General features: G+C 63.0%; 1 protein-coding gene and 1 long non-coding RNA gene across 5 annotated transcripts; both read left to right on the top strand.

The window, feature by feature from the left end:
• The first annotated feature begins 1,312 nt into the window (after window positions 1-1,312).
• On the top strand, window positions 1,313-6,370 carry CRABP2 (cellular retinoic acid binding protein 2). Of its 4 annotated transcripts, none has more exons than XM_045454549.1 (5): window positions 1,313-1,548; window positions 2,218-2,448; window positions 5,060-5,238; window positions 5,385-5,501; window positions 5,913-6,370. In XM_045454549.1, exons 2-5 carry the CDS (start codon window positions 2,379-2,381, stop codon window positions 5,961-5,963), a joined length of 417 nt encoding a protein of 138 aa, XP_045310505.1. In that variant the 5' UTR covers window positions 1,313-1,548; window positions 2,218-2,378; the 3' UTR covers window positions 5,964-6,370. The 4 variants fall into 4 exon arrangements, with proteins under 4 accessions (XP_045310505.1, XP_045310502.1, XP_045310501.1 ...); XM_045454546.1 differs by adding an exon at window positions 1,821-1,898 and having other exon boundaries at window positions 1,399-1,548; window positions 5,060-5,501; XM_045454545.1 differs by adding an exon at window positions 1,743-1,898 and having other exon boundaries at window positions 1,399-1,548; window positions 5,060-5,501.
• A 3,173-nt stretch (window positions 6,371-9,543) lies between these two features.
• Window positions 9,544-15,408, top strand: LOC123585135. The gene is made up of 3 exons (XR_006705934.1): window positions 9,544-10,001; window positions 10,981-12,969; window positions 15,137-15,408. It is a non-coding gene; the product is annotated as an uncharacterized LOC123585135 (long non-coding RNA).
• The last annotated feature ends 3,068 nt before the right edge of the window (window positions 15,409-18,476 follow it).

The following is an 18,476-nucleotide window of genomic DNA, read 5'->3' as shown; positions in this document are numbered from 1 at the left end:
CTTCCAAGTTCGCCAGGATCCTCAGCCAGACCACATCCCTCCTCTGTGCTCCTGTAGGTCCAACCTCCTGCTGACCATCTTTTGGGTGAGGTTTTAACATCCTTAGTCACCAGGCCCGTGGGGGAGCCGGCCGGCACCGGCCCTTCTCATGTACAGCAGGAAAGATGCCCACGGAGCCGGGGACTGGACCCTCTGGCAGGGGCCTCAGAGGGCTGGTGTGGAGAGGAGGTGGTCGTGGTGACCCGGGTGCAAGACCAAGACTTGGGCGGGGGAGCGGGGGGGGAGGGGTGCATGGGTTCCTGCCCTGTTCCCTCCCCCAGGCCTCTCCTCATCCCTTTGGCCAGGAGCCTGATTTCACTGTCAGAACCGAATCCCCCTCCCTTTACCTACAGCAGCGCCAGTGGGTGGGGGGAGGAGCACAGCCGGGCGTCCAACCCCAGGCCCCAGGCATCCCCCCCACCCCTCCCCTCCACCACCTCTGCTTTTGTCTGTCCTTCCTCCAAGAGCTGCGACCTGCTGCCCTCCTACTGCAGAAGCCCAGGCCACCCCCCACCCCCAGAGAAGCCCTCCCACACAAGCCCGGGACCCCTAAAGCCCGGCTGAAGCACGCAGCTCCCTCGGTGAAGCAGGGCCATCCCGCCGCCATCCACCCCTTCAGTTCAGAGGCACCCCGGCTGCTGCACGGTCTGCACACAGGCATTTTTCAGGGATTCCCCTCTTCACAGCACGGAGGGAGCCCCAGCACTTGGCCAGGCTTCCGTGAAGCTCCCCAGCCCCTCTCCTGGGGCTCTGTTCCACCGGCCTCCTCCCCAGCCAAGGCCCCCAACCCTCTTGGCCGGTCCAGGGCTCTAAGAAGAAGGGTTCCGAGTCCCAGGGAGCCTGTCCTCTGCCCCTCCCACGGACACGCTGGCAGGGAGGGGCCAGCGCTGGGACCAGATGTGGGGCTTTTCCTCGCGAGGGGCCTGGAGCGGGGCCTGGGTGCGGCGCGCGGCGGGCAGCGGGGCCACGTGCGCGCTTTCGCTAAGGGAAGCGGGCCGCAGTCGGCGCCCGCCGGGCCCATCCGCCTCCGCGGCTCTACCGTTGGCGGCCTCGGGGGCTCCCGGCCGGACCTCCATTTGGGTCAGGCCCCCCCAGCCCGCCCCGCAGGGGTCTCCGCGGGGAGCCGGCCCGGCCCCCTCCTTTGATGTTCCGCTCCGAAGCTGCTGGCGGGAGGGGGGGGTGGGGTTGGGGGGGGTGGGCGGCCTCTCCTTCCTCCCTTTGGACTGCGCACGACGGTGACACCTGAGACCCCGCTCCACCCCCTTCCCGGGACACCCAGTCTCCCTCCAACCTGGGTGGCAGCGCGGCGCGCCGGGACTCCGCGCCTCGGTCCCCGCCTCCCCTCCCCGCCGCCGGCTGCGATCCCCTGGGGGTCCGGGGAGCCCGGAGACGGAGAAACCGCCTTAATAAAGAGCTCGTGTCAAGTGATTGGCTGTGACCTCTGCCCTCCCCAGACTCGCGCCCGCGGCTCCTGCTTAACCCTTCGATGCCCGCCCAACCCCTGAAGAGGTGGGAGTCTCCCCCGCGCCAGCTTCCAGGGTCCCCAGAGGCCCCCGGCACTGCCGCAGCCCTAAACTCTGGGGAGACCGGCCTGGGGGGGGGGGGGCGAGGGCGCCCCTCCCCGCCCCCTGCAGCCGCTCCAGCAGGGGGCGCCGTTGCCTCATTCGGGTGCCCGGCCCCGCAGCCCCTGGCCTCCCCCGCAGGTCTCTGAGCTCGGGGCGGCCGCCCCGGACCCAACTGGACCCCAGTGGAGCCGAGCCCCGCCGCCTCGTCTTCCGCAGCTCCGGCTCGGAGCGGGGTTCGCCCGCTGGTAGTGCCGCCGGGTGCGGGGCGCCAAGGGGCCGAGCGCACCGAGTCAGGTGGGGACCGAGCGAGACGTGACCCTGGGGCTCGCGCTGCAGGACGTGAGACCTCGGTATCTGCGCCCCGGGCCCGGCGCCCCCTCCTCCTGGCTGAGAGCCCAAGCCGAGCGCTCGGCCCGGCCCCGTGTCGCCTCTCCAGACACCCCTGGCGCGGGAGCCAGCTGTCTCGGGCCGGCGAGCCCTGCACCCGCCCCCGGGGCCAGATCCAGAAGCCGGGGAGCCGGGGCTCAGGGCCCCCCAGGTGGGGTGGGGGGCGGGGCGGCAGGCGGAGCCATCTCTCTCTCTCTCTCTCTCTCTCTCTCTCTCTCTCTCTCAGGGGCGGGCCTGGCGCAGGGTATAAAAGCTGCCCGCGCGGGAGCCCAAGCCAGCTCCGGGGTTGTCCTGGGACGTGTCCTGGCTCCCGAGTCTCACGACCAGGCGACGGCGACATCTCTCTTGACGAAAAGACTCGGCGTCCAGTGCTCCGACCAAAGCATCATGCCCAACTTCTCCGGCAGCTGGAAGATCATCCGATCGGAAAACTTCGAGGATTTGCTCAAAGTGCTGGGTAAGGAGATTTTCGGGCGCCCGGGGCCTCGAGGTGGGCACGGGAAAGAAAGGAGGGCGGGGATCCGGGCGGGGGAGGTTGGGCGTCAGCGTCCCAGAGCAAGGGGGCCGCCGAGCGCCTGGGTCGGGGGGGGGGGCTCAGGGCCGGGACCTAAAGGTCCTGAGCGACCAGCCTGTGGATCCAGTAGAAAGCACGAGGTCGGTGTCCCGGGGGTGGGGCAGGGGAGCCCCTCCGAGACCTTGCCGCCTCTTCGCCCCTGGCCCCCTGCGGCGGCCAGTAGCCCAGTCCCGGCGCGGCCTCCCGCTTCAGCGCGTTCCGCTCTGCGCCCCCGCCCTCCATCCGTGAGACTAATGCTTCCCTAGGCGGGCAGCTCCAGAGGCCCAAGTCTCTGCATAATTATCACTTTCTTAGATTTCAACAAATGGCTTCGTGTGAAACCCCAGCCCCCCATTCCCGAAAAACTGCGGGCTCTCTTCTCCCTCCCTCCCCTGAGACCCACCCCCCCCCAGCCCTGCGGGGTGTGTGGGTTAAAGGTGGGGGGAGTGGAGGCTAGTCTCAGTGCGTTTCCCAACTCCTGGGTGCCCTGAGGTGTGTGGGGAGCTGCCCCAGCCCAGGCTGCTGGGAGGGGGCTCTGGGAAGGGGAACATTTGGGAAGCCACCACCTGGGAGCCCTGCGGCCTATCCATTTCTAGACACAGTGACCCCGGTTGGGCAGGGGGAGTGGGGGGGCACTTGTGTGTGGGTGAGTCTGGACCTCAGAAGAGTCTGGAACGCTGTTTCCATCACGCCTGGCCATTAGCTCTTGCCCCCTAACCCCAGCACTCCTTCGAGGCATGTCTCCCTTCTTCCCCACTCTGCCCTCGCTGAAACTAAAAACCAAAATGAAGACTCTCCCTTCAGAAAGCCTAGATGCGTTCCCTCTCCTTGTCTGGATTCTGGCCCCTGTCCCCAGTGGATGAGGCCCGAGGTGGCCGGGCACACACCCACAGGCCCAGCTGGAGACTAAGAGCCCCAGCCCAACCCTGTGGTCTGTCTGTCTGTGGTCTGTTTGTCCTCCCTGCAGGGTCTCTCAGAGGCACGTGCCCTCCTCAGGCCCTGCTGGGGGCAGATTGAAAACAGACCCGTTAGACAAACAGCCCTGGCTGGAGCGGGGTCTCCTGCGAGCCCGGCCTCGCCCAGCCTTGCCTCTGCAGGAACCTCGGCTCCTCCCTGCCCCCTCTGCCCCAGTCAAGGATCCCTTTCCCGGTGAGGCATGCCCAGGTGGTGTTGGGGGATACGTGTCCCATCCACTATGGTAGGCGGGCTGCGTGAGCAGATTCTGTTCCTGTAACGGGGAAGATGGTTGTCAGACGGTGAGCTGGACTTTCAGGGGGCAACACGGTGGAGACAGGGTGGGATGGGCCTCCTCTACCAAGGTGACCGGGCCCGGGGACCTCGGTCATTTCTCCCAACCAACAGCCAAGAAGGGGGCTCCTGGGACCCCTGGGGGAGTCCATCCGCTCTCCCTGTCCCTTTCTGGAACAGAGCAGGTCTGCTTTGGTGCCAAGGGGAAAGAGGATTTGTTTCTGTAGGAACCCAGGTCTGCAGGGGGGCCAGGGAGCTCGGCTTCCCTGACCCAACCCTGCTTGGCTCCCCCGATCCCCACCCCTTGCTTCCCTGAAGGTCTCTGCTCCAGGTCAGGGTGGGGGCGCCCAGCAGGGGAAGCGGGGTGATGCTCAGACATGCCCCTGCCAGGTAGGCCTCCCTGCCTGCTTTTCTTCCTGGGACAGATGCTGTCTCCTGGCTTCGCCACCCTTCTTAGAGACTGGGGAGCAAAGAGAAGGGGTCCAGTGTGGGGAAGGATGTGGGGGGCAGGCACAGGGACTCTGAGTCCACAGAGGCTGAACGAGAAGACCTGACCACTGAGGTCAGGACGATCCTAGAGTAAGGAACATATGGGGGGGGGGGGCAGTGTCCCTTTCCGTCCCGCGAGGGGAGAGGAGCCAGGAGGGCAGGTGAGCTCTGGCAGAAAAAGCTCTGGCTTTTCCTTCGACTTCCTTTTCTCAGTAAAAATAATAACAAGAGCTCCTGTTTCCCGAAAGCTGGAAGGTGTACCCAGTGCCTCGTGTGCTAAGTCCTGCACACGTCACCCATGCTGTGGGCTCCACTTTATGCTGGAGGAACCCGAGGCCCAGAAAGGTTCCGTCACCTGCCCAGAGTCACCTGGCCTGCCAGAGAGGCCGAGCCACGTGGATGTCAGGGCCGAGTGGATCTCACTGCAGAGTCTCTGGCTTCCCCAGGCCGTTTGTAAGAGGGGACCAGCCGCCCCCCTCCTCGTCACCCACTGATAGTCCCTGCTCCTCACTTTGGGGAGGGACAGAGATTGGGCACATGAAGGCCAGCCCAGCACCAGACAGGGGAGGTGGGTCCGGCAGGAAGGAAAGCGGCCCCTACTTCCTGGATGGGAGTGGCGGGGCCTGGCTGGGGATCCCGGGTCTGGCCTGCCCTTGGGCAGGGGTGAAGACGGTGACTCTGCGGAGTCCACCCCAGCGGAGGGTGTCGAGCAGGGCGGACCAAGGGCGGCCAGTGAGGCGAACTGGGCCGAAGTGAGGGCGCCTGCACCTCCCTGCAGGGGTGAACGTGATGCTGAGGAAGATCGCCGTGGCGGCGGCATCCAAGCCGGCGGTGGAGATCAAGCAGGAGGGAGACACTTTCTACATCAAAACCTCCACCACGGTGCGCACCACGGAGATCAACTTCAAGATCGGAGAGGAGTTCGAGGAGCAGACGGTGGACGGGAGACCCTGCAAGGTGAGTCCCTCGGGGTCATGGCCTCCACTGCCCTGCCTCACCACGTGCCGTTTTCTGGAGTGTTCTGGGATCCTTCCAGCGGAGCAAATCCCTCTCGCGGCACCCACCCTGCTGCGGGCCCAGCCTACCTGGCCTCTCTCCTGCAGAGCCTGGTGAAATGGGAGAGTGAGAACAAAATGGTCTGCGAGCAGAGGCTTTTGAAGGGAGAGGGTCCCAAGACCTCGTGGACCAGGGAGCTGACCAACGACGGGGAGCTGGTCCTGGTAAGCTGCTCCCAGCTGAGCACAAGCCCGGTGCCACCTTCGGGCTTTTCTGGGACGCTGCAGGGCGCTGGAGGTTCAAGACCGACCATAGCTGGCCTCCCTACCTCCTGATGGCGCTGCTGGGGAAGGACTAAGCTGTCCCTGTCCCACAGGCTGCTGCCCTGTGGCCGTGCCATGGTGTCCCGTGTGGAGCAAGCCATGTGGGCTGAGGCGGCAGGGTGGCATCTGGGCAACCCGTCCTCACAGCTTGGGGAGGAGTCTGTGGGACACAGCCCCGGGGGGTCTATGCCGTCTTCCCTCCCGTGACACCAGGGCATTTTGGGGGCCAGCCCCTGCCGGTCCATTCTGAATCTAGAAGCAGGACCAGGGGCCTTCCAGGTTACCAATGACTTCTGACTTCCGTCCTTTTAGACCATGACGGCGGATGATATCGTGTGCACCAGGGTCTATGTCCGAGAGTGAGCGGCCGACAGTCCAAGGGCTTCCAGAGCCGCCCCCCAGCCCCTGCTCCCTGCCCCACTGCCCTTCCCCCTTCCTTCTAGGCTAGCTCTCCCCTCACCCCGCTCACCCCCGGGGATGCTGGGATGCCTCCAGTGGGGCTCGGCTTTTTGGGGCCTCCCCTTCCTCCGCTCCCCCAACAAAGAGGGATGGATGGTAAGAACCCTGATCACCCGGTCCAGAATCACTCCCCTTCCCCAGCCAGCAGTCCCAGCCCCAAACCAGCCCAGAGCACAGCCTCTCTCTCTGCGAGGGGACCTGAGGGCCCCAGTGGGAAAGACGGCCCTCTGGTTTCCACTCTTTGTCCCGGTAGCCTACACAGTGTAGAATATTTATTGGTTAATTTTATTAAAATGTTTTGAAAAATACAACCCGTCTCTGGCTCGTTGGGAAGGGGACAGATGGGTCGCCTGAGCTCCACTTTGCCTCTGAAATGCAGTGTGGGAGGCAGGTGTTCAAGCAGCAGGATGAGAGGAGGGATGGGCCTTCCCCTCGTCCCTCCCTCCGCCCACCGCCCCCTCCACCCCTCCCCTCTTCCAGCCTCCTTCTCCAGTCCTCTCAGCAGGGGCACTCCCCCCCCCCCCGCCCCCGCAGGAGCTGACTCCCACCTTTCCATGATGGTGACACAGCTTCCTCCTCCAATTGTTCCTCCTCTCCTCCAGCCCCAATCTGGGCCACCCCAGGCCTGGCCTTGGCCTCCCACATGGTTCCAGATGAGCTCACCGATGCCCACAGGCCGACCTTGCTCCTGCCCGGGGCTCCCCCTGATGGGACCCCACTATCTCAGCCCTGAGACCTGCACACCCCCCCTGCCGGCCCCCACGCCCCTTCCCACACCTCCACTCTGGGGTCCAGGCTCCACCGCGTCCTCCTAAGTTCCATGGTGACCTCTCAAGTGCCCGCCCCCCTCCCGCAGGCCAAGGCCCCCCACCAGACCGGCTCAGGGCTCAGCTGTGTAGGCAACAGCACCTTCAACCTGGCCTGTCCCGCTCTTCACCGTCAGGGCGTCGTGGGGTCTGCTCTGTCACCGGCTGCTTATGCTTATGTGACCTCAAGCGAGTTGCTTTGTTTCTTTGAGCCTTAGGTCTGTAATCCAATGACTTACGTGCGGGGAAGTTTCAGTGGGGTCCAGCCAAATCCAGGCAAGGTCACCAGCCTCTTCCCCCCCCCATGCCCCCATCCTGTCCTCTCCGTTTCCTTTGTGCTCTGGCCACGCTCAATCCTGTCACATAGAAGTTTCCCCTCCATCATGGAAAATGGGCTTCAGATGCCCCGTGCCTACATGGTCACAGCTTGGGGTCCCCCAAAAGAAGGACTCTCTCCCAGGGTCTGTATCTTCATCCCAGAAAGGGTTCGATTCTGCTGGATCGCATGACTGTCCCTCGGCCCACTGGCTATTGGCAGGGCAAGGGGCCTGGACCTCGTGCCCTGCCATGGCCACGGGACAGGTGGGCCGGTGTGACAAGCCCCCCAGAGCCCCTGGGATGGGAAGGAGTGCTTTCCTACGAGGAGGGTTGCAGATTTCTAATCTATAACATAGCAATTATGTACAACGTCCACCTCACAAAGGCGTGTACATAGCACCTAGCAATAGTAAGCCCTCAGGAAACGAGGGCCCCACCTCTCTGGCCCACCCTCCAAAATGCTGCCAGGGGCGAGAGAGGGGGCTATTCAATAAATGAGCTGTATTATGTCAGTGCCTTGTTCAAAAATCCGTAAAACAAAATAAAACTCCCATCAGCTGCAGCCCCTCTTTTTGTCCAGCATGCAGTCGAAACTGGCATCGGAGGCCATTTCAGACGCGGCCCCTACCCCCTCCTGCGTGTGCTCCCCCCCTGCACCTGCATTGCAAGGCGCCCTCTGGCCCACGGGCGCCCAGCGCTTCTCCAGAGCTTGGCTTCTCGGTGGCAGCGGCCCCTCCCCCAGCAGTGCTGACAGCCAGCGGTCACGCTTCACAGCCTGTGTGTGGCAGGTGAGCCTCCACTCCCTGAAAGACTGGGGTGCCCTGGGGCCAGGGCCTCCAGCTCCTGCCCCACGAGAGGCCACGTGCTGAAGCTGAGAGCAGAAGGTCAGGGCCCCGGAGTGGGGACACGATGTACAGAGTCCTGGGGCAGCCCAGTCCCCTGAGTGGGGGGTGTGGGCAATGGTGGGCCCTTTTTCGTGTCCACATCTGCCTACTGTTTCCTGAGAGCCTCCCGGGAGCCGGGCACCCTGCTGGGTGCTGGGAACTTGGAAATGAATCCAATGGACAAGATGGCTGCCCTCGTGGGGCCTGCGGGGGTGAACAGACCTGTAACGGGGAACCAGAAGATTAAAGACATAAACGCACGGGTCAACTCATAAGCACAGACCACGTAACCATGTAGGTGCTTGAAGGAAAGGGGGGCAGAGGGGGAGAGCACCAGAGGAGGCCTCATTTACCCTGGGGGTGGGCAGAGGTGCTGGGGGCGCAGGTGCTCCGGAGGACGCAGGTGCCTCGGGGGGCCTGAAGGACGCAGTGGGGTGAAGCAGACGGGAGGGTACTCTAGGCAGGGAGAATCGCAGCGGAAGGCCCTGGGGACAGTCTGGGGCTGCCCTGGGCCTGGGGACTGGAGTGCAGGCCAGCTGGGGCCTTCGGGGGCCGGGCCGGGCAGAACCTGAGGGGCCCGAGGCCACAGTAAATATTTCTTATTTGATTCCAAGAGCAGTGATGAGCCACTGATGAGCCACTGAAGGGGGTGGCATCCCTCTGGCTGCCACGCAAAGACGGAGCAGAGACAAGCGGGGGGTGTGGGGGGCAGGAGGCTGGGGAGACGCTGGGGCAGAGGGTAGAGACCCCGTGATGCACGAGTCAGGGGACCAGGGGTTAGAAAAGGCAGAGTGCCCAGAACGGCTCTCTGGCTTCGGTCCTGGGGGCTGGTGGTTCTGTTTTCAGAAACGGAGAGATGAACCTAGGCTTTCTGGATGCCAGTTGCTTTGTTTTAATCCAGAAGCACCGTAACTCCTCAACCCGAGGCCCGGCTTCATCTCCTTTCTGCTTCCCCTCCGCAGGCCTTTGTGGCTGGAGCATAGGTTCTTGCTTTGCCGCCCAGTTTGTCTCTTTCTGGAATCAAACTGCTGAGAAGAGCAGAGACTAGAGGCATGTTTCTGTTTCCCAAGATGCCAGAAGGCAGGGACTGGGTCTCCACCCTCAGACTGGGGGCTCTCAGAGGACGGGGTTTGGGTCTCTCCCCTCAGACTAGGGACTCCTTGAGGGAAGGGACTGGACCTCCCCCATCAGACTGGGAGCTCTCAGAGGACAGGGTTTGGGTCTCTCCCTTCAGACTAGGGGCTCCGTGAGGGCAGGACTGGACCTCCCCCATCAGACTGGGGGCTCTCAGAGGACAGGGATTGGGTCCCTTCCCTCAGACTAGGGGCTCCCGGAGGGCAGGGACTAGGTCTTCCCCCTCAGACTAGGGGCTCCTTGAGGGAAGGGACTGGGCCTCTCCCACCAGACTGGGAACTCCTGGAGGGCAGAGACTGGGTCTCCCCCATCAGACTGGGGGCTCCCAGAGGACAGTGGCTGTGTGTTCCCCCTGAGACTGGGCTCCCAGAGGGTGAGGCCCGTCCCCTGGCTCTGTTTCCCCAGCACTTCCCCGCCCTCCAGCCTGAGGTGACAGGGAAGTTACAGTCCTGGACCAGGAGATGGGATCAGGGAGGGGCCGCCTCACCCATCTGGCCCAGCCCGTGAGAAAGTCCCTCCAGCTTCCCTCCCACCCTGAAGGCCCTCTTCCTCCTCTGCCTCCTCTGCCTCCTCTGCCTCGTCTCCCATTACCTGGGCCCTCATTACTCAGCAGTGCCTCTGGAAGAAAATGCACAGGGGCCCCCATCCCCTGCCTGCACGCCACCGTGGGCAGAACCTTCTCTGCCGTCCAGGCTTCTCAGATTCAAGCACAGAGGGGGCAGCACGGGGACCTGGGCCACCGAACCTCCTCTGGTCCTGCGACCGGAGGGCGAGTGCCGGAGCGAAGAGGGCCAGAGAAGGTGGGAGGGCAGAGACCAGGGAGGGGGCACGTGTGACTGATTCTCCCCCGGGGTTGGCCGGGCGCGGGGGGAGACCTGCACCAACATCTTAGGGGCACTGAGGTGCGTACACACCCTCATGCACGCACGCACACCCGCACGCTGTGCGAGAGACAGGAGCACGTTGCTGGGACAGGCCTAGAAGAGATTCAGGGCACAGCCAGACCCAAGACAGGAAACCTACAGCCTGCGGGGCCCCCCAGAGCCCAAAGGCACCTCCATGCCTGCGTGTGACAAGAAGGAACCCACAGGGGAGGGCGGCCAGAAGTGGGGCTGGAGACCGGGGACCCTGAGGGAGGTGAGGAGAGGGGGAGGCTGGGAGGAGCCTGGAGGAGGCGACAGGGCCCCGGAGAAGGAGCTGAGCTCCAGGGGGGAGGAGAGGGTATTGAGGGCCCCAGGGGTGGGAGTCAGGAGAGAGGCCTGCCGGTCAGGCCCTCTGACCCCAGGTCCCGACAAAGGGCCGCCTAAGGACGGCCACAGGCACAAGATGGATGGCACTGGGGCGGCCAGGCCCTTTGTGGCGGGGGATGAAAGGGAGCAGGCTCTGAGGAGTGTCCCCCTCCCCGGGTCCCCCATGACTGTTGGTTCCCCTGCCCCTCCCCCAGTGACCTCGGGAGCCTTGGAGTGTTGTGGAGGGGGGTAGGAGACGGTGGGGGGGAGCTGAGTCCAACCAGGTATTTCCCCTGGCTGGGCCAGCCCTACCTAGGAAAGATGGGGGGCAGGTAGAAGGACTGTGGGGGCCTGGGGGGCCCTTTGGTCTGTAGAGAAAGCGAACTAAGATGCAGGCTGTGTGCCAGCACCAGCAGGGCCCCGGCAGAGCTGGGGGAGGCCGTTCCGGGGCCGGCCAGGGGTCCCCTGGGCAGGCCCTCCCGCGCGTCTCCTGCAGGCCTGCTGCCCTCCTGACCTCTTGGCTTCTTCCTGTCCCCGGCCCGCCCCCCAGGCGCTGCCAGTCGAGAAACCAGTTCTGTTCCCGTCCTGGATAAGGATCTCTGGGCTGGGCTCTTCCCAGGCAACCAGCCTGCAGCACCCCTGCCACCAGCCAGGGCCGCCGGGGTCTCCCCACGTTGGGGGCGGGGGGTGGCCTGCCCCTTCCTCACCAGTCCTGCCCTGGCCTCCTTCCCCTCGAGGAAGACCTCCCAGCAGCCCTGTAAGGGGCAGGGGGCCTCCCTTGCCTTCTCCCTTGGGTGCCCCAGAGGCCGGTCCCTCTCCCCCTGCCCCCTCGGCGCCCCCCAGGCTCCCAGGCTCCCCACGGGGCCCTGACAATTGCTCCCTACGGCGGGGTCAGCCCCTCGCCCCAGTCGCGGGCACGGAAGGGGGCAGGGTGACACGGGCTTGACCCCACTTAACCCCAGCCCATGGTCTCCTCCCGAACCATCATTCCCACGACATTCTGGTCCCTTTCTCGTCCCTCGGAGCTTTCCCCCCACCCCCAACTCTGCCAACTGGAAGGGTTTTAAAAGGTCATCTCCTGCATTCTTCTGCCTCCTCGTCAAATGTCTGCCTGACCTCTGCCCCTGCCCGGCGCCCCAGAAACCTCAGACCGACCGCTCCCAGCTCCTTCACCAGCACTGCGCTGGCTTGGCCAGCCTCTCCCAAATGCCTGCGGGGATTCAACCGCTTGTAGGGGCCGTGGGAGATCAGAAGGCAGAGAGGAGGGCAGCTCTGGCAGCCACCGGGGAGACCTGGGGCATCTGGAGGAGACTTGACTCAGGTCCCAGCCCCCACCCCCACCCCTGGAGGTGAGCAGGTGTGACAAGCCAGGCTGGGATTCAAGCTGGTGACTCAAGCCCGAGCAGCCGACAGCTGCACGGTCCACGGCCGCAGCCAGCCCTCCCTTCCGCCGCCCCGAGGTGGAATCTTAGAAGCTGGGAATTCTAGAACCAGGGAACAGAGTCCCAGAAGGAAGGGCCCTCGGGGATCATGCCTCTCCTTTGTTTGAGAGGAAACTGGGGACCAGAAAGGGGTGTGGCCTGCTTGGGGGGTCGCTAGGACGTCAGGGCAAAAGGGGGCTGCTTGGCTTTAGCACAAAGCAGGTGCCAGCTGGGCCTCTCCACACCCTCTCGCTCTCTGGGTGGACTGGGTTCTTCCGTGTGCAGAGAACTCTGTTCCCTGTGCTCTTATTTCCATCCCTCACCCTGAGTGGAGCAAGCCTGTGCCCTCACTGGGCCTCCCTCTCCTTCTGGGCCGCAGATTATGAGGCCAGGACAGGTGCGGGGGGCCGTTCAGCCTCAGGTGAGGGATTATAAGCTAAGGTTTCAGCAGGAGCCTGAAGGCAAGGGTATCCAGCCCAGAGGTATTCAGCCCAGAGCCGCCCGGGGAGGGGGGAGCCACCTTCCCCTGGCCCAGCGTGCTGCGGGAGGGACACCCAGCCCCCCACCCATCTCAGCCCACCCAGGCATGTGTCTGAGCATAAGGAGATGGGGGGGGGGCGGTGACCCCCCCCCTGCGTGGCACACGGCCACAGGTGTTGTCACTGTTTCCAAGGCCCTACAAAGGGAGGATCCAGGCCAGGCCAGGCCTCGGATGGGCAGCATTTACTGACAACCATTTTCAGAGCGTGAGCTCGGTGCAGACGCCGTGGGGGGCAGAGCCAGTGCATTCCCTGGCACCTGTCATCAACCTCAGGGCCACTGAGGAAATATCCCCTGACCCCCGACCAGGTGCCAAGCACGTCACCCACGGCACCCCCCTCAGCTCCGGAGCCAGGCTGGGACCTGGGAGCCCGCCCCGTGGGACAGGGAGCCGAGGAGGAGGGCCCCCTCCCCACCGTAGCCTCCCCACCCTCAGGCTGCCTGGGGCTCAGCTCCAGCCTCCCCTCCCAGCCGCGCAGAGGCTAGACCTTTCAGACAAGCTTTCCTGTAATTGTCCTGTCATCACGGCTCCGACGCAGAAACCAGCCAAGGGACTGTGGAAATGCAGAGGCAGAAAGGTGAGGTCACCCTTCCAGCAGCCTGTCTCGGGGCAAGAACGCAGGCCACGAGCCAGCGGAGTCTGGCACTTACTGGAGAAGGAGACGTCCGCCCTCCCACAGCCCTCTCTGGCTCACCCCTTCCCTTCGCACCCAGCCCTCCCGGGAAGTCCTTCCCAAAGGCTAACTTAAGTGCCACCTGCTGTGGCTTTAGCGCCTCATCGGAGGGAACCCAGAGGACAGGCTCCGTTCTCAGGCGGCTTCAGGGACCGGCCAGAGGAGCGCGTGGGCGCACCCGGGTGGGGACACTGCTGTCACCTCACCTTTCTTTGCTCTCTCTCCACCCCACTCTCACAGCCCTCCCCTCGCCTTAGCCCCCCACTCCAGCTCCTGGCTGGGAGCCAGCATTGTTCCCGCCAGGCTCCCTGCTCCCCTCCTCCTTCCCTCCCTGGGCACCCGCCTGCCCGGTCCCTTCCAGGGGGTGGGGGGGGGGGGAGCAGGACTTCATCCCAGGCTCTGCTTCCTCATCACGTTGCGTCCACCGACAGAGAAGGCTGGGGAGCTTGGGTTACTCAGGGCCCCCGGTTATTTTTAATGCCACCAGCTCACAAGATAAATATACCTCCCCACCCCCCAGCTGCCCAGAGTCCCTCCTTCCCCCACCATTCACCCAGTCTCCTCACACGGGGACTCACAGCTAACGCCTTCTCCTCACATGCCCTCCTGGTGGGTCTTCCTCGGCCCTGGACTCCCAGTGGGAGGTGCCTAGAGACATGGCATCGGGCAAAGGGCTCCCAGGGGAGCCTCCCCCTGCAGCGGGAGGCAGGGGAGGCTGGCGCAGGCCTCCCCGAGCCCTGGGGAGGACGTGCTGGACAGGGGTCGCTCCTGCAGCTTGGTGGGCCTCCTCTCTGACCCCACTCCACTCCTGCTTGGTCCCACAACGCAAGCAAGTTCTTTCTGGAATTAACGTCTGGGCCTCTTGCTTTGGGTCAGGGAACGCTGGTTCAGGGCAGGCACTGCAGCTCCGGGGAGGGCTGAAGAGCAGGCCTGGGGTCAGGACGGATTGTTGCTCGCTCCTAGACCGTTGGGGTGTCTGTCTCCGCCCAGGCCCTGGGACAGATCCCAGGCGGCCCAGCCTGCAGAAGGCAGCTGTCTGTGCACCGGCGCAGGGCACGCGCTCTCTCGGCGGCACCTGCTATGGCACAGAAGCAAGGCTTCGGACCTCGCGTCTGTCCGGCCTGGTACCCGGCCCCACAGTTTCCGCCTCGCAGGCCTAACTGGGTCCTGGGTCCACACGGGAGAAGTCTGGGCCCTTTTAACCAAGAGCCTTCAGATGCTTAAGATACCCTGTCCTCTGCCTGTATTTCCAAAGACTTCACGCACTCCAGCCGTAAAGAATGATAGCACATAGGGGCGCCTGGGTGGCGCAGTCGGTTAAGTGTCCGACTTCAGCCAGGTCACGATCTCGCGGTTTGTGAGTTCGAGCCCCGCGTCAGGCTCTGGGTCAGGCTTTGGGCTGATGGCTCAGAGCCTGGAGCCTGCTTCTGATTCTGTGTCTCCCTCTCTCTCTGCCCCTCCCCCGTTCATGCTCTGTCTCTCTCTGTCCCCAAAAAAATAAATAAACGTTGAAAAAAAAAATTAAAAAAAAAAAAGAATGATAGCACACACAAGGGCACAGCCGTCCACCCCCCAGCATCTCCCTCCTTCTCCCCAGAGGGCACCGCCGGCCTCATCGTTCGCTTTATCGTTAGTTTGCCTTTCAAAAATACTTTCACAATATGGGCGCCTGGGTGGCTCAGCGGGTTTAGTGTCCAACTCTATACTTATTAAATTTTTTTTTCTTTTTTTTAAATGTTTATTTATTTTTGAGAGTGTGAGAGAGAGACAGAGTGTGAGCAGGGAAGGGGCAGAGAGAGAGGGAGACACAGAATCCAAAGCAGGCTCCAGGCTCCGAGCTGTCAGCACAGAGTTAGACATGGGACTCGGCCCACGAACCCTGAGATCACGACCTGAGCCAAAGTCGGACCCTCAGCTGACTAAGCCCCCCAGGTGCCCCATCAGCTCAGGTCTTGATCTCAGGGTGGTGAGATCGAGCCCCACATTTTACTCCATGAGCACAATGTCCAAAGCACACACTGTTAGGCAGGGTTTAAACACTCACGCTCTGCCCCTCACTTTCCCTTCTCAGCATGAAGCTCGCGACGGTCATCCACGCGATGTGATCCCACAGTCGTATCAAATGAATACACGTCACGGCGGGAAAAGATTAATGACCTGACGGACCAAGACTACGTGTCGCAAACCGGACCTGTTTGTGTGCCGCTGGAGGGGAGTAAACCGCTAGGCACATTTGGGAAGAACGGTGTCGGGGCATCGGGGCGGCTCGGTCGATTGAGCGTCTGACTTTTGATTTCGGCCCAGGTCATGATCTCACAGTTCGTGAGATCAAGCCCCACATCAGGCTCTGTGCTGACAGTAATGAGCCTGCTTGGGATTCTCTCCTCTCTCTCTCTCTCTCTCTCTCTCTCTCCCCTCCCCTGCTCACGCTCTCTGTCTCTCAAAATACATAAACATAAAACAATAAAAATAAAAAACAGCGTGGCCTTATTTGTCCAGTGGAGCTGAAGACGGTGCGCTCCCTGGAACCAGCGACCCTTCCCAGAGGGTGCCTGAGAGCGAGGCGTGCACCTGTTCTCCAGGAGGCCTGGGGGAGGGCGCCCAGAGGCGGCAGGTGGCAAGGGCCCAGATGCACCACCTTCTTCATTCACGTACCCACTTCACAGACGCACACTGAGCTCCCGTGAAGGGCCAGGCGCTGGGAATCTGGACAGGACAGACAGAGGTACAGAGGTGAGCGGTCTGGGATCAGGTCGGGTATGTATTACTGTCCCCACCTTAGAAGCTGAGACTCAGAGAGGTCAGGTGTCTCTCCAGGACCCAAACTCAGGTCTGCCTCCAGGGCCGGTGCTCTTCACAGCCTTGCCCCACTATTCCCAGGGGCCTGCTCATCCGACAGGCATGCTATGGTGTCGGTGTCCTCGTTCAGTGCTCTGCTCCGGCCCAAACTCAGTCCTGGGGTGCGGTCAGTGAGTCAGCAAACACCTGCCGGGAGCTCCGTGTGGGCAGGACAGCCAGTCCCAGCCCGCCCCCAGCCCCCAGCCTGCACCCCCAGCCCGCCCCCAGCCCCTGCTCCAGTCCAGTCCAGCTCTTCGCTGTCTGCTTCTCCCCCTGCTGGGGGCGCCGGTGGTGGTGGTGGGAGAGGAAGACTCAACTTTAACCAAGGGACAGGGGCTTGAGTCCCAAGTCGGTCACCCCCTGGCTCCGTGGGGCCCATGGTGGCCCTGGAGGAAGATGAGGGGATGAGACCTCCCTATGAGGTCCCCTCTGACTCATCCTCCGACCGCCCCGCCCCCACCAGCTTTGTTCCGGGAGAGAGGGTGGTTGTGCAGGCTGAGGCTGGGCTCCGCGCTCAGGTTCTGACTGTGTGCTCTTGGATAGGTCACTTGACCTCTCGGAGTGGTTTCCTCCGGCAAAAACCACGGACCATGACGACAGGATCGCCTGCTCTAGGGTTTAGAGATCGGTCCCCGGGGACGCCGCGCTTCTTGAGGCAGCAGCGGCCCCTGGTGGCCGCGCCGCAGGGCACAGGTCTGCGCGGAGCCCGGAGCCCGCCGGGGGGCGCCCTGCCTCTTTGCAAGCTGCTCTTCTCACGCGGGCGGCCAGAGACCGGAGGGAACAGCTGGACCCCCACGTCCTCTCCCCCAACGGCCTCGTCCACGCCCACGGGCCCCCTTATCCGCCCCGCTGGTGCATCATCCTTCTAAATGGCAGGCCCGCCCTGCACGTCTCCCTAGGCCACAGCACCACACCCCCTATCCCCACCTGTCACTCTTCCTGGAACTGACATTCCAAGAATTCCCACGTCTCTTCCGTCCTCTGCACTCCCGGCCTCCCCACTCATCACACCCCACCTTGGTGTGGCCACAGCCTCCTGACCGACCATTCTCTCCCACCGCACCCCACCCCACCTCCACCCTCCACAGTGATCTTCCTAAAACGAAGGTCTGACCAGATTACCCTTCGACTGGCTTGAAACCCTCTTGCTGCCTTGAGGGCAAAGGCCCCAGATTTAAAAAAAATTTTTTTTTGATGTTTATTTATGTTTTGAGAGAGAGAGAGAGACAGAGCATGAATGGGGGAGGGTCAGAGAGAGAGGGAGACACAGACTCTGAAGCAGGCTCCAGGCTCTGAGCTGTCGGCCCAGAGCCCCACGTGGGGCTAGAACCCACGAACCGTGAGATCATGACCTGAGCCGAAGTTGGATGCTTAATCGACTGAGCCACCCGGGGAACCCCAACAAAGGCCCGGATTTAACTATACTGCCTCGTCCTTTGCCTGTCTGTCTACCGATCACGCTCTGTGGCCCCCATGTGTGTCCTCCAATAGGTCCACAGGATCTGGCGGGGGGGGGGGGCCTCCATACTCGTCCTTGGTGATTCCTTTGCAATATTTATTTAGTGCATATGGTTCACCTGGCATTCAATATTGCCTCATAAGTATTATCTTAATAAATAAATGGGAAAACCGAGACCCAGAGAGGTACACTGACTCGTCCAAGTCGTCTAAAGGGACAGGGCTCTTTGTACAGTGACTTTTCCACCCCATCTGCTGTCCCTCAGCCGCCTCGCCAGGATGGAGGCTGGGAAGGCTGTGTGTCCTGCTGCGGAGGAGGCAGCCAGGCCAGCCCCACCGTCCTCTGGTTGGGTAAGGAGCGGGGTCAGGGAGAGAAAAGGAGGGGCTGACTTCGGGATAGATGCCCCAGCCTCTGCATTATGAGGCGAAGAAGGCGGGAGGTAAGAAAAATGAGGTCATCTGAGATCTCCGTGACCACCTCCATAACATCCCGGCCTATCTCCCTCTCCTGTCCCTTAAGAGCATTCTAGCAGACCCCGTCTGAGCTTCTCTCTCCTCTGTAGGAGGGGGGAAGCAGGGGTGGGAGCCGTGCCGCAGGCAGTCAGCCTCCCTCAGGCGGGGACCTCCTGGCACACAAAACCTCCCCTGCCCCTCCCTGTGGCCCCCCCTGTTCCCTGCCATCCCTCTCCAGAGTCTGTGTCCCTTATTCAGTGAGGCCCAGAGGGCAGATGAGCAAGCCCCCTGCCCAGGAGACCCCCACCCCTGAGGAGCTGTCCCCTCGGGGGCCCACACCCACTCACCTTGGGGGACATCACTCTTCTCTTCTGAGCAGAGGACGGAGAGGCCGCGGGCCACCCTCCAGGGCTGGCTGCACCCCCAGGGCCCCTGCACACAGGCTCCTCCACCTCCATCTGCCCCCATGCATGTAGACAAGGCACAGAGTCCTTCCGGGTGGCTCTGGGGGAGCTCTTCAGGGTGTGTGCGGCGCTCAGAGGCTGAGAGGCTGTCCCTTTTAGTCCTGGAGCTCAGCTGGGACATGGGGAGATTCAGAAAGTCTTCATCAAACATGACTCCAACTTCTCTTGCCGTTCAGTCTTCTTTCTCTGGGATCAATT

The sequence above is a fragment of the Leopardus geoffroyi genome, chromosome C3 (assembly GCF_018350155.1).
Source record: "Leopardus geoffroyi isolate Oge1 chromosome C3, O.geoffroyi_Oge1_pat1.0, whole genome shotgun sequence".
NCBI lineage: Eukaryota > Metazoa > Chordata > Mammalia > Carnivora > Felidae > Leopardus > Leopardus geoffroyi.
The sequence above is the reverse complement of the archived record's forward strand: the minus strand, read 5'-3'. Positions and strand labels throughout refer to the sequence as shown.

Bases quoted from the DNA above. Each gene is read 5' to 3' on its own strand.
- CRABP2 (XM_045454545.1), top strand. From the start codon at position 1,526: ATGCCCGCCCAACCCCTGAAGAG. The intron at 2,449-5,059 runs GTAAGGAGATTT...ACCTCCCTGCAG, and splicing joins GGATTTGCTCAAAGTGCTGG to GGGTGAACGTGATGCTGAGG. The intron at 5,502-5,912 runs GTAAGCTGCTCC...CCGTCCTTTTAG, and splicing joins ACGACGGGGAGCTGGTCCTG to ACCATGACGGCGGATGATAT.